Source organism: Amphiprion ocellaris, chromosome 8 (assembly GCF_022539595.1).
Source record: "Amphiprion ocellaris isolate individual 3 ecotype Okinawa chromosome 8, ASM2253959v1, whole genome shotgun sequence".
Lineage (NCBI taxonomy): Eukaryota > Metazoa > Chordata > Actinopteri > Pomacentridae > Amphiprion > Amphiprion ocellaris.
Window position 1 is genome coordinate 2,102,067 of NC_072773.1, and position 15,058 is coordinate 2,117,124.

General features: G+C 37.2%; 1 protein-coding gene across 3 annotated transcripts in view; it reads right to left on the reverse strand.

Moving 5' to 3' along the window:
- LOC111571153 (neural cell adhesion molecule L1.1-like) overlaps positions 1-9,615 on the reverse strand; it is a 47,339-nt gene extending 37,724 nt beyond the window's left edge. For 2 of the 3 annotated variants that reach the window (XM_055012829.1, XM_055012828.1), the window contains exons 1-4: positions 9,358-9,615; positions 5,103-5,205; positions 3,614-3,783; positions 23-145 (exon numbers count right to left, since the gene is read on the reverse strand). In XM_055012829.1, the coding sequence (XP_054868804.1) occupies positions 23-145; positions 3,614-3,783; positions 5,103-5,205; positions 9,358-9,496 (535 nt within the window). In that variant the 5' untranslated portion in view covers positions 9,497-9,615. Of the gene's footprint in view, positions 1-22; positions 146-3,613; positions 3,784-5,102; positions 5,206-7,909; positions 7,995-9,357 lie in introns of those variants that run through there. The other variant, XM_055012830.1, reaches the window with a different exon arrangement.
- Between the last annotated feature and the right edge of the window lie 5,443 nt (positions 9,616-15,058).

A 15,058-nucleotide genomic window follows, 5' to 3' on the forward strand; every position in this document is an offset into this window, starting at 1 on the left:
CAGGAAGAAGAAAAAGACTGACTCTTGTCCATCCAGTGGATGTGAGGCGGCGTGGAGCTCTGAGGAGGATGGCAGGACAGGACGATGCTGTCTCCTTCAAAAGCTCCTTTATGGACTTTCTGCTGCTTCAGGAGGACGGGTTGAGCTGAACACAAACAGAAAACACATCAGGAGAGTTTGATTCACTGAAACATCCAGCAGCAGGTTCACTTCTTTCTCTCTTTTATTGTTTTACACAAACAAGAAGCTTCAGAAACACAAACAGGAAAAACACAATCGACTGCCAGATTTTTCTAACTCATTTACTGAACGTTTGCTGGGCGTCGATCTTGAACAGACAGACGTCCTGTCAGACCGATCAAACGACAGCAAAGACAAACTAAATTACCTCAAAGAAACACCAGGACCCGCTAAATGAGGACAACCACGAACAAAAAGACAAAAATTGACCAGAAGCAAACACAAAATGAACACAAACAGATGCTGATTCAATGCAAACAGAAATAAACCATGTTAAAACACGTTCTTCAGGAAAACCTCAAACCATCAGCAGAAGGTTGATCTTGGACACAGTTGGATGTTTCAACCAGACAATGAGCCCAAACACACATCAGACGTGGTAAAGAAATGGTTCCATCAGGCTGGAATGAAGGTTCTAGACTGGTCTCCCCAAAGTCCTGACTTAAAGAATGTGGAGGTGATCCTTCTACATTATTCCATTTACTTTGTGGAAAGCTCCAGTTCCACAGAGCATGATACTGCCACCACCATGCTTGATGGTAGGTTTGGTGTTCTTGGGGTTAAATAAAGACTCGTCCAAGACAGTCTGAAACCAGTCCTCAAAAAGTCTAAAACCAGGACCAAAATCAATCCTAAACCAGTCCCAAGAAAGCCCAGAACCAGTCCAACATACAGTCTGAAACCAGTCCAGAAACACTTCTAGAAAGCCCCAGAGCATGATTTCAATTTCAATTTCAATTTTATTTATATAGCGCCAATTACAGTCAAATTGTCTGGAGACGCTTTACAGAACCCATATGCCTGACCCCCCAGAGCAGCCCTAAGGAGACAGTGGCAGGAAAACACCCTTTTAACAGGGAAAAAAACCTGGAGCAGAACCTGGCTCTAATGTGGGGGAACCATCTGCTGCTGGCTGGACGGGTTGAGAGGGACAGAAGAGGTAGAAAGGTAGAGATAGAGGGATGGAGGTAGAGGGATGGAGGTAGAGGGATACAGTTGGTGGGAGAACAACCACAGATGTGAAGCATCCAGCTCTGGGATCAGGGACACTCGGAGAAAGGACACAGGGAGAAACAGAGTGAGTGTAATGCAATAATGGTATATATATATTAAATATAATGGTAGATAGAGAAGGGCTCAGTGCATCCAGAGAGGTCCTCCAGCAGCCTAGGCCTATAGCAGCAGAACTAGGGGCAGAACTAAGGGACGTCCAAGAGGAAGACTCCAGCTGACCCCCTCAGGGTCCCCCAGTCAGTCCTAACTATAAGCTTTGTCAAAAAGGAAGGTTTTAAGCCTGGTCTTAAAAATAGAGAGGGTGTCCGCCTCCAGAACCCAAACTGGGAGCTGGTTCCACAGGAGAGGAGCTGATAACTGAAGGCTCTGCCTCACATTCTACTTTTAGAGATTCTAGGAACAACAAGTAAGCCTGCAGTCTGAGAGCGAAGACTTCTGCTAGGATAATATGGTACTATCAGGTCTTTAAGATATGATGGAGATTGGTTGTTAAGAGCTTTATATGTCAGAAGAAGGATTTTGAATTCTATTCTAGATTTAACAGGAAGCCAATGAAGAGAAACCAATATAGGAGAAATATGATCTCTCTTGCTAACTCCCGTCAGTACTCTGGCTGCAGCATTTTGGATCAGCTGTAGATGTTTCAGAGAGCTATTGGGACAACCTGATAATAAGGAATTACAGTAGTCAAGCCTAGAAGTAACAAATGCATGGACTAGTTTTTCTGCATCACTCTGAGACAGGATGTTCCTGATTTTCACAATATTTCTCAGGTGGAAAAAGGAAGTCCTACAGATTTGTTTTATGTGTGAGTTAAAGGACATGTCCTGGTCAAAGATAACACCGAAGTTCCTCACAGTAGTACTGGAGGCCAATGTAATGCCATCCAGAGGAACTATATGCTTTGAAAGCAATTCTCTAAGATGTTTGGGGCCAAATACAATGACTTCAGTCTTGTCTGAATTTAGTAGTAAGAAATTATAGGTCATCCAGGTCTTTATGTCCTCAAGACAATCTTGCAGTCTAGCTAGCTGATTAGTTTCTTCTGGCTTCATAGATAAATACATGATGCTGCCACCACTATGCTTGATGGTAGGTTTGGTGTTATTGGGGTTAAAAAAGACCGCCCAAGGCAGTCTGAAACCAGTCCTCAAAAAGTCTAAAACCACAACCAGTTAAATTGACAGTATAATGATACTGCCACCTCCATGCTTGTTGGTGAGTATAGCATCCAGAGGAGTCAGAGATGAACCAGAAGACTGAAACGAGAAGAACCGGACTGAGGTAGAATTTAACCGAATATTAGAACTGATGTTTGCCGCCTGGGTCGGTCTGGGCGCGCTGGGGGTGTCGGTAGCTGCTCCCTCTTGTTCTCCGGGTCCGCGTCGTTCACGGTGGCCCCGGTGGCTCTCTGGGGGCCCCAGTGGCTCTCTGGGGGTGCCACCCTGTGGCTCCTACGGCCCGGGGGGAGGGGTGCCCTGTTGGCTTGGCCCTGCCTTGCCGTGATTGCTGTTCTGGGCTTCGGGGTTCTTCACACTTGCATGTTTGATCAGGTCTCACCAGCTACTGCTGAGTCCCATTTCAGCAAATGATGGGTCCCGCCAGAATGTGCTGAGAATCTCTCCAGTCTCTACCCTAAACTCATTCTCTCTCGCACTAGCATCCTCTTCTGGCCTATTCTATTCTATTCTATACTATCAAGACACCCACAATTATGGTGCTCAGTACCGTTTGTTCATTTATTATTGAATCTCTTTTTCTTTTGTGTTGGTTTGGTTTTCTTTTCTTTTTTCAAATTTTTATTTTTTTTTCTATTGATGGACAGTTAGTAGTTGGGAATAACACACCACCTTACAATCTTTAATTGCAATAGCAACGCCTGTTATTTTCTATCCCTGTTCATCCTGTTCGTCCTGTTCGTCCTGTCCAGTCTTTGTTTCCCCCACACATCACTGAGGTGTAGCACTGCCCTCCCTGGCTCATAATAGGGAATTCTAATAAAGAAGGTCTGCTTAGCTTTCAGGGAGGGCTGGTGATGGTCACACACATGCACTAAATATTAAAATATTTGGTTGCAAGACTAAAATATGCATCAATCTCATGTAATGTTGACTCCCTTTTTTGGAGTTAAACAATGAGAACAAATGCAGACAAAAAAAAAGAAAAAAAAAAAAAAAAAAAAAAAAGAACTGATGTTTGCATATTCATGATCAAGAAGATTTTGTCATATTTCCAGAAGACCTTTAATATATTTATGAAAGAACCAAAATACAAGATTAGTAGGTGTTTGTGTGTTGTTGTGTTTATCCAGTTGCTGTTTGTGTGTTATTCTGTATATCCGGTAAGTTGTGCGACTCACGCTCTACGATGACCTTGACAGTTTGCGTTATGGCGGTTCCCAGGGTGTTCTTGGCGTAGCAGCGATAAGTTCCTACGTACGAGTCCAGGGGTTCATCGTCTTCAGCTCTCAGCGTTCCAGATCCCTCCATCTGTGGTCCAAACACTTCCCCGTCTTTCCACCAGCGGAATCTGCAGGAACAAATGGACGCTTTCAGCAGAAAGTCACAACTAGTGTGACGCTTAAATACCCTAACCCTTTAGTCAAATTCAAATTTTTTTAAGCAATTTTGAGTCAAATTTACTTGAAAGATCTTCCTTGTTTGGTTAAATTACAGTAAAATCACAGAAAAAAAATATTAATTTACATGAGAAAAAAAAATTCATGAATCTGCATCAAAGATCTGTATTTCTAAAAATAAAAAGGTTGTTATTTTGTTTGACCTTAAAATTATACAGTTTCAATGTATTTAAATCAGGAGGAAAAATATTTTGGGGGATATTTGGTGTTCTTTGAAGATTTTTTCTTATTCTGTTAAATTACAGATATCTTGTAAAATCACAGAAAAAAGTAAATTTACAAGATTACTTTAAAAAAAATGAAAATAAATAATAATTTTAAAAAAGCAGACAGAAACTGTAGATAATGTCCACAGCAAAAAGTTTTTTAGGTTTAATAATTTCTTCAATTACATTAATATATATTAATTTTTTTTACTGGAAAGGCCAAAAACGTCCAAAGAAGCCACAAAATGACAAAACTCAGTCACACAGCAGCACAAAATAAAGAAAAATGAGACACAAAATCACAATCATGAGACACAAAATGACAACGAGATAAAAAATGACAAAAACTAAACATATTAGACACAAACACTGTCACATTAGACACAAAATGACAAAAAAATTTATCAAACAATAACACAAAACAAAAATGAGACACAAAATGGCAAAAAAGACACAAGCTCACAATAATGAGACACAAAATGAAAAAAATGCAATAAAAAATGAAAAAAACGAGACAAAATGGAAAAAATGAGACACAAACTGACAAAAAATTGGTAAAAAAATGACAGAAATGATACACAAAATGACAAAAATGAGGTAAAACAATTACAAAAATGTTTATTTTTTGTTAAGGTTTTTGGAAAGAATTCAATTTTCTTATTTTCGTATTTTCTAATTCCATCATTCTAACAGAAGACATCTCTGAGTGATCTCTCCTTCATGTTTTTTTTTTTTTTGCATTGCAGAGAAAAATGAGCTCTGAGGTTCTAAAAGTTCATCCTTAGCCAGGATTTAAAGGCAAAGCCGAGTTTGAATTTGATTAAAAAGCAGAATCAGACAGCGAGTGAGGAGGAGAATAAAGAAAAAGGACAATGAGAAACTGGAAAATCTGAGATAATTCAGTTTCTGCTGTGCTTCAATGAGAACAACATTTATCTCCATGGCAACGTAAATGCCAGACAGGAAGCGGTCGGTTTGTCACATTAATCAGTCGCTGTACGTACGTAGGCGGAGGGTTCCCGGAGGCCTCGCAGGGCAGGTAGATGTCTTCTGGAGAAAACGCCGTGAAGGACGTCGGAGTCGCTGTCAGGACTGGAGGTTGTAGCACTGGAAGACACAGGAAGTGACAGGAAGTTACAGGAAGTTACAGGTAAGTTACAGGAACCACAAAGGAAATGACAGGAAGTTACAGGAAGTCACAGGTAAGTTACAGGAACCACACAGGAAATGACAGGAAGTTACAGGAACCACACAGGAAGTGACAGGAAGTTACAGGAAGTGACAGGAAGTTAGAGGTAAGATACAGGAACCACACAGGAAATGACAGGAAGTCACAGGAACCACACAGGAAGTGACAGGAAGTTACAGGAACCACACAGAAAGTGACAGGAACCACACAGGAAGTGATAGTAACCACACAGGAAGTGACAGGAGCCACACAGGAAATGACAGAAAGTTACGGGAACCACACAGGAAGTTACAGGAAGTCACAGGTAAGTTACAGGAACCACACAGGAAATGACAGGAAGTTACAGGAACCACACAGGAAGTGACAAGAAGTTACAGGAAGTGACAGGAAGTTAGAGGTAAGTTAGAGGAACCACACAGGAAATGACAGGAAGTCACAGGAACCACACAGGAAGTGACAGGAAGTTACAGGAACCACACAGAAAGTGACAGGAAGTGACAGGTAAGTTATGGGAACCACACAGGAAGTGGCAGGAAGTTACAGGAAGTGACAGGGAAGTAGCAGGAACCACACAAGAAGTAACAAGAACCACACAGGAAGTAACAGGAAGTGACAGGAGCCACACAGGAAGTGGCAGGAAGTTACAGGTAAGTTATGGGAATCACACAGGAAGTGACAGGAAGTCAACCAACAGAGTCATAGCATCAAGAAATCAGCTAAAGTCACAAAATACATTGATCTTTAGTGTTTCTATCAGGAATTCTACCTTATTGGTTCCAGCAGACAGACTATTGGCTGCTTTAATATCTCAACTTATTAATTCTGTTAAACCTGAACAAACATTAGAGCAACAAATCATTTCAAACCAAAAAAACCCAACAAAAAACGTCCGAGTGAAGAGATCTGTTACCAACATAAGAGACACAAAACAAGAAAAGCAAGATATAAAGTGACAAAAGCAAGAAACAAAACAACAAAAGTGAAACATACAGTGACACTAAACAAAAAAATATAGGGCATAAAATGACACAAAACACCAAAAAAGATGAGAAGCAAAATGTTAAAAATGAGACATGAAATGACAAAATAGGCCACAAAATTTCAAAAAAATCAGCCACACAATGAAAAAAATTTGACACAAATTGACAAAAATGGGATTAAATAAATACAAAAATGAGTGGAAAAAATGAGAAAACATTGATAAAAAATGACAAAAAGGGGCAAACAATGACACAAAACAAAAAGGGAAATAAAATGACGAAACTGAGACTCAGACTGACAAAAATGAGACCCAAAAGGACAAAAATGAGAAAAAATGACAAAAATGAAATAAAAATGACTATAAGGGGCAAACAAAGACACCGAACAAAATGGAAATAAAACAACAAAACTGAGACACAAAATCACAATGATGAGACACAAAATGACAAAAATGTGAGACAAAGCAAACAAAATGAAACACAAAAGGACAACAAAAAGGCACACAGGGACACAAAAAGGCAAAGATTTGATAAAAATGATAAAAATGAGACAAGAAATAACAAAAATTTGATTAAAAAATTACAAAAATGAGACACAAAATGACAAAAAAAGTACGAAGAATGACAAAAATGAGGAAAAATGACAAAAATGGCATAAAAAAATCACAAAAATGAGAAAAATGAGACACAAAATGACAAAAATTAGATAAAAAGGACAAAAATGAGATAAAAAAAGACAAAAATGAGACACAAATTGACAAGAATGAGATTAAAAAAATAGCAAAAATGCAACACAAAATGGCAAAAATGAAATAAAAACTAACAAAAATTAGATTAAAATGACAAAAGTGAAAAAAATGACAAAAATGAGATGAAAAAACAACAAAAATGAGACACAAAAGGACAACAAGGCACACAGGGACCAAAAAAGGCATAGATTTGATAAAAATGACAAAAATTAGATTAAAAAAAGACAAGAAGTTGATAAAAGTTACAAAAATGAAACAAAAAATGACATAAAAAGGGACAAACAATAACACAAAAAGTGAAATAAAATGACAAAACTAAGGCACAAAATCAAAGTAATGAGACAAAAAATGACAACAATAAGATAGAAATTACAAAAATTACAAAAATGAGACACACAATGACAAAAATAAGACACAAAATGACAAAAGTGAGATAAAAAAGACACAATGAGATTAAAAAAAGACAAGAATCAGATAAAAATGACAAAAAAGGGCAAAAAATGACACAAAACTATGAAAGTAAAATAAAACAACAAAACTGAGACACAAAATGGCAAAAATGACACAAAATCAAAATAATGAGACACAAAAATGAGACACAAAATGACAAACAATGAAGGCAAACAATGACACAAAACAAACAAGGGAAATAAAATGACAAAAATCAGTCACACAATGACACAAAACAAACAAAAAAGGAGACACAAAATGACCAAAGTGAGATGAAAAACGTCCCAATGAGACACAAAACGGACGAATCAAAGAAATCCAGCTGTAGCTTTTCTTGTTTTTTCTGGTTTTTGTTGTTCTAACTGTTCTGTAGAATTGTGAAAAATGAAGCACAGTGAAGAAAAACACATTTTTTCATTAAAACAACGAGGAAGAAGACTTACTGTTGTGTATTTTATCTGTTAGTCCAGAGGAAGCAGTGAAAGGAAGCAGAGGAAAACATTTAACAGACATACAGAACGTAAATACATCAGTTTAGTTATTACTTGTCCTCTTTGTGTCTTTTATTTTTCATTCTGCTGTGTTTCCTGTCGGTATTTTATTTCTCCTCCTTCCTGCCCCACCCAGAGCTGAAGGTCGAGTCGTGAAGGTCGATCTGAACCTGATTCCTCCTCCTCCTCCTCCTCTGGGATTCATCCATCCCACCTCTGATCTCCACCTCTGACCTCTCTGTGTGTTTAAATACATCCATGTTTGCTCTCATGTGGATGTGTTTGTCTTTGTTATCCAGGATTTGACCTCAGAAGACATCAAACAAAGACCAGAGCGAATGAAAAAAGCATGAAAAGGAGCATCCACTTAAGTAAAGTGAGGATAAAACAACCAATCAATGGGATTTGATTTATGGCGCAATAACTGAGTTAAGGCTGGGTTCCACATGACTGACGGCGGAAGTTCAGGCTTTTATTCACGGGTCACTTCATGAAAAATACATCAATCAGAAAAACCAACTAAACTTCAGAACCATCTGGTTCTTCATCTGCAGTAACTTTATTAATGATCAGAGGTCTACTTTCATACTGGGAATATTTCCAGAGTTCCATTGCTTTAATTCACAGGTGAAAACATGACCAACATTTAGAAGTTTATTTTATTCTTTACCTCATAAAGTTTGGCTCAAGGTGGTTCCAAGATATTAATCAGTGATCTTTCTAGATGTCGGTAGGTCTACTCTAGAACTTTCTCCAGTTGTCGGTAGGTCTACTCTAGAATTTTCTCCAGTTGTCAGTAGGTCTACTCTAGAACTTTCTCCAGTTGTCAGTAGGTCTACTCTAGAACTTTCTCCAGTTGTCGGTAGGTCTACTCTAGAACTTTCTACAGTTGTTGGTAGGTCTACTCTAGAACTTTCTCCAGTTGTCGGTAGGTCCACTCTAGAACTTTCTCCAGTTGTCAGTAGGTCTACTCTAGAACTTTCTCCAGGGGACGTTCTCCTTTCCTGCTTCCAGTCTTTCAGTTTAGTCTCACTTAGAACATTCCAGGTCCTTCAAGTCCATAGAGGTGGATCCAGATTTATCCCTTTTTAATGATCGTGCTAGGTGGTGTTTAGAGGTGTTGGAAGGTGTTTGTCGGTATTAGGAGGTGTTTGGAGGTGTTAGGAGGTGTTTGGAGGTGTTAGGTGGTGTTTGGAGGTGTTAGGTGGTGTTTGGAGGTGTTAGGAGGTGTTTGGAGGTGTTAGGTGGTGTTTGGAGGTATTAGGTGGTGTTTGGAGGTGTTAGGTGGTGTTCTGAGGTGTTTGGAGGTATTAGATATTGGAAGGTGTTAGACGGAGCTTCTAGGTGTTTAGAGATGTTTGGAGATGTTGGGAAATGTTGTTGTTGTCATGGTTACTCACAGCTTTTGGGGATGTCTATGGCTCCCTGAGAGACCGGAGGTGATAAGGTGAGGAAGAGGAGGGCGGCGATGAAGAGCGGGGCGGGGAAGCTCCACCCCCTATAGGCCGTCCACCGACGCTGCAACGACGACGACGACATCTCTCAAAGTTCCATCAAAAGTGACGCCACACACCCACACGCTCATCAACACACAACTACAACTACACAACCACAGCCAGGTAGGGGTGGTCCACTGTGGAGACCAGAGGGAGGACCAGGGGGACCAGGGGGACCAGGATGGACCAGGAGGACCAGGGAGACCAGGATGGACCAGGAGGGACCAGGAGGGACCAGGGAGACCAGGGGGGAGGAGTGACCCAGAACAAAGGAGGGACGGTGGGGGAGGAGGGGGGAGGAGGTCACAGGGGAACAGGAAGCAAAGACATGATTAGTTTGAACAAACAGAAGTCAACATTAATGAATTCAGTCTGAGAACAGAGAAAACGTCCTCATTAACATCTGGAGCTTCATTTAAATACCTCATAACCCGTCTGGCTCTCATCAGATTGTGTTGAAACATCATGAATAATCTGATTCTGTGTCAAACATCAACAGCAAAAACAACAAAACCAAACAAAAACAACAAGAACAGGCCAGTTATTTTCAGTCTTAATTGATCAAATTAAAAATGGGCTCCAACCAATCCAATGGTTCCACTTAGTTCTGTTTGATTTTCACCATTAATGGATGTGAGGAAAACAGATGATAGTTGTTGCTGTTGTTGTTGTTATCATAAAATACAGACAAATTCCAACAGCAGCTTCCGAAATACCGAGACAAACTGTAAAGTCCTAAAACTGTTAACAGAAGATTAATGTAGAAGTTGGAGTAAATTAAAGGGTTGGCCAGTTTACAGGTTTTGTTTTTGGTGGTTTAAATTGAAAAAAAGTGGATTCATTCTCAGTTTTTGTCTTTATTGGTTTAAAATGAAAAAAGAAACATTTTTCTTTGATTTCACTGTTTGTTCAAAGTGGAAAAATTTAATTTGGGTCTGTTTTAGAAGAAGAAGGAAGGAAAAAAAACCACCAAATGGGCATATCTTGCTGTTTACTTTTCAGGTTTTTTTTCTATTTATGTGTTTTACAGTTGTTTTAAAATGGATAAACCAAAAACAAACATAAAACTGGAAAAGATATGTGCTTGTTTTTATTTTTATTTTTTTAAATTTTGACATGTTTTGTAGCTTCACTTCGGTTTAAAATGGAAAAAACTCACAAAATATGGGTCCATTTTCTTGTGTTTCCCCTTTTAAAAAGAAAGATTTGTTTATTTGCTTTTCATTTGATTTAAATCTAAAAATAAAAAAATAAATATAAAATGGGAAAGCAAGATATGGGCTTGTTTTGTTTCGGTTTGGTTTAAGTCGGAAAATTTGGTCTATTTTTGTGTGTTTACTTTTTTAAAAAAATTATTTTTTATTTTGCAGTTGGTTTAAAATGGAAAAAACAAGAAATAAATAATGAAATGGGAAAATAAAATGTGCTTGTTTGTTGTTTGTCTGTTTTTTTGACAGTTTTTGTAATTTTTCAAAAAAAAAATTAAAAATGAGAAAAAATTGGACCAATTTTCTCACTTTGGGTTTCAATATGAGAAAATTGAGTAAATTAAAGAAAAAATATTTATTTAAAAATGTATGCCTCACTTGTCCCCATTTTCAGTTTTTTTTTGGTTTGTTTTTATTTACTGTTGGTTTCAAATAGAAAAAAATTCATGGGGCTGTTTTCTCAGGTTTAAGACAGATAAACTTGTGTTGTTTGCTTAAAATAAATAAATACATTTTTCCTTTTTTTCTGCTTTAAAATGGCCCCATTTTTGCATAAAATAAAAAAAAAAAACATCAAATGACCTTGTTTTCTTATTTTTTATTTTAGGTTTAAAATTGATAAATTAAAAGTTTAATTTTGGGTTGTTGGTTTAATGGAACAATAAATGACTAAATCAATAAATATTTGCCTTTTTCCTTGTTTTTCTGCTTTAAAATGATAGACTCAACGTCTAATTTTGGGTTTCTGGCTTAAAATAGAAAAAATAAGAAATGAGAAAAATGTCTGTGTAGTTTCTCATTCATCCAGGTCATGGTTATCCAAAGTTGTTTAAATCAATCCAACTGGACTTTAAGAAGGTTCCTTGAAGACGTTTCACCTCTCATCCAAGAGGCTTCTTCAGTTCTGGTGGTGGTTGATGTTGCCTCAGTTTATAACGTCTGCCTTGGCAATGGTCGTCAGAATGTGAATAACACTGACCACACCTCACAGAGGTTATAAGCTGAGACAACATCAACCACCACCAGAACTGAAGAAGTCTCTTGGATGAGAGGTGAAACGTCTTCAAGGAACCCTCTTTAAGTCCAATTGGATTTATTTAAACAACTTTGGATAAAATGAGAAAAATGTGTTTGTCTTTTTTCTGCTTTAAAACAAACTTGTTTTCTGTTTTTTTGCTGTTGGTTTTAAATAGAAAAACATCTCATGGATTTCTTTGGTTAATAAACCAACAAACTCAAAGTCTAATTTTGGGTTGTTGGTTTAAAACAAAAGTATTTATCTTTTCCTTTTTTTCTGCTTTAAATCGAGCCTGTTTCCTGTTTTTCTCCTGGTTTTTGGCGTCTAGTGAGGAGAAGATTATCCTTCAGGGCATCCTGAGGTCATGGAGATAAAGTGGAGATGAGATGAGAGCAGCAGGAAACATCTTCCACTAATCACATCACAAAGACGCTGCTCCTCATCCGTCTCCAGCTTTTATTTTCTGCTGCTTGAACACCGACCTGTGACGATGTTGGGGTTAAAACAGGAGGAAAAGCTGAAGTTTCTCCTGGTTCTACTGGACGGATTACACAGAAATCCTTTTTTAAAATCCGCTAAGCACTTTAAGTGCTAAAAAAAGCCAAAGTCGCCACTCAAAGCCTGAAATCAGAATGAATTTAACAAACTGAAGAGGATTCCTCCGTTTATCAACCATCCAGGTCCCTGAACTTCTGCTCATTTCTTCTTCTTCAAGGTTTTCTAGTTTATAGAAACACAAAGACACGCTGTCTTTAAAATATAAAATATCTCAACTTATTAATTCTGTTGTATCTGAACAAACATTAGAGCTGCTAAGAGCTAAAGCTTTAATCCAGTCCTGCAGTCAGGTTTCAGTTTTCCAGCCGTGACCAAAAAACACCAAAAAAACTACAAAGAATAACTTTAGACCAAAAAACCCCAACAAACAGCAGAAAAACGTCCAAGATATCTGCTACCAACATAAGAGACACAAAACAAGACAAATGAGATATAAAGTGACAAAAACAAGAAACAAAACTACAAAAATGAGACACAGTGACACTGAACAAAAAATACAGAGCTTAAAATGACAAAAATGAGACACAAAATGAGACAAAACAACAAAAAGTGTCAAAAATGAGACATGAAATGACAAAATAAACCACAAAACTTCTTTAAAATATCGGCCACAAAATGACACAAAAACAAAAATTAGACACAAAGTGACAAAAATGAGATTAAAAAATGACAAAAATGAGGAAAAATGACACACAAAAAACAATAAAAAAAGACAAAATTGAGATAAAAACTGACAAAAATGAGACACAAAATGACAAAAATCTGAAAAAAATGACAAAAATGCAGGAAAAATGACAAAATTGAGATAAAAACTGACAAAAATGAGACACAAAATGACAAAAATCAGAAAAAAATGACAAAAATACAGGAAAAAACAACAAAATTGAGATAAAAACTGACAAAAATGAGACACAAAATGACAAAAATGAAAATAAAAGAGAAATGAGAAAAAATGACAAAAAAGAGCCATAAAATGACAACAATCTGAAAAAATGACAAAAAAGAGAAAAAAGACAAAAATGAGAAAAAATGACAAAAATGAGGGGGAAAAATGACAAAAATGAGATTAAAAATGACAAAATGAGAAAAAAATTGCAAAAATTAGTTTAAAAGTGACAAAAACGAAAAAATTACAAAAATGAGATTCAAAATGAAAAAATGAGACACAAAATGACAAAAAGGAGATTTTAAAAAGACAGAAAGGAGAAAAATAAGAAAAATACACATAAAATGACAAAAATGAGAAATAAAGACAAAATTGAGATGAAGACTGACAAAAATGAGACACAAAATGACAAAAGTGAGAAAAAATGACAAAAGATAAAAAATGACAAATATGAGGCACAAACTGACGAAAATGAGACACAAAATGACAATAAAATGAGACATTATTAAAACATTTTCTTTAAGAACATCATTAGAACATGAAGGTGATGCTTCAGCGCACAGAGCAGATTCATTAAAACATCTCATTATGTGGATGGATGATGTGATGGAGGTTAAATTTAGCAGCTGTGAGCAGAAACACTGCAGAGACACCCAGCAGGTCGGTTCTGGAGGTTCTGGTGGACCTGGACCAGAATTGGACCAGAACCAGAGCACAACCAGGCTATAAGTGGTCTGGCTTTAGGAGGTCTGGCTTTAAGAGGTCTGGCTTTAAGAGGTCTGGCTTTAAGAGGTCTGGCTTTAAGAGGTCTGGCTTTAAGAGGTCTGGCTTTAAGAGGTCTGGCTCTAACAGCAGCCAGAAGCCATGGAGCTCCTTCAGCAGCCATCAGTGAAGCAGCTGAGAGGCCTCAGGGCCGGAGAGGGAGTGACAGCTGGCTAATGGAGGCCCCCGACATCCCATAATTACCCAACCTGTCCCCAAACACGGCCCCCCTCCACCTCCTATTGTCCTCAGTCGTCCACACATCACCCAGGAACTTACACCTGACACCCGCCGCTACCTGCCGGCCAGATTTTCAAAATAAATGACCCGAACAGAGCAGCGGGGGGCGAGCGACGCCCGACACCATGGGGCGGAATAATGGACAGCTGAGGAGACGTCCCAGCATGCATCACTTCCTCCAATAACAGCCAGCAGAAGAACGTAAACACTGGGTCTGGTTATTCATTTAAATATTCATGAAGGCAATAAAGAGCTCAGCCTGAACATCCCATAATTCACTGTGAACCTGGAGAGACACTACGGCAGCTACAAACCTGATTTAGTCGTTAGTTTAAAACAGAAATAATTAGACTTTTGTTGTCGTTGTTGGTTTAAAACCAAAATAAAAAGATTTTTTTTTAAAAATTTGTTGTCATTGTTGGTTTAAAATAGAAAAAAATAATATAAAAAATTAGAATTTTGTTGTCATTGTTGGTTTGAAGCCAAATTAAAACGATTTTTTTTACTTTGTTGTTGTTGTTGGCTTGAAATAGAAGAAAATAATAAACAAATTTGACTTTTAATGTCATTGTTGGTTTAAAACCAAAACAAAAAAAAAAATTTTTTTAAATTTTGTTGTCATTGTTGATTTAGAATAGAATTTTTTTTAATTTTAATTTTGTTGTTTTTGTTGGTTTAGAATAGAATTTTTTTTTTTTTTTTAATTTTAAGTTTCATGTCGTTGTTGGTTTGAAACCAGAATAAAAAGACTTTGTTTTATTTTGTTGTTGTTGTTGTTGACTTAAAATAGAAAAAAAATAATAAAAAAATTTTAATGTTGTTGTCGTTGTTGGTTTAAAACCAAAATGAAAAGAAAAAATTAAAATTTTGCTGTTGTTGGTTTAAAACAAACAAAAACTTATTTAAATTTTGCTGTCATTGTTGGTGTAAAAT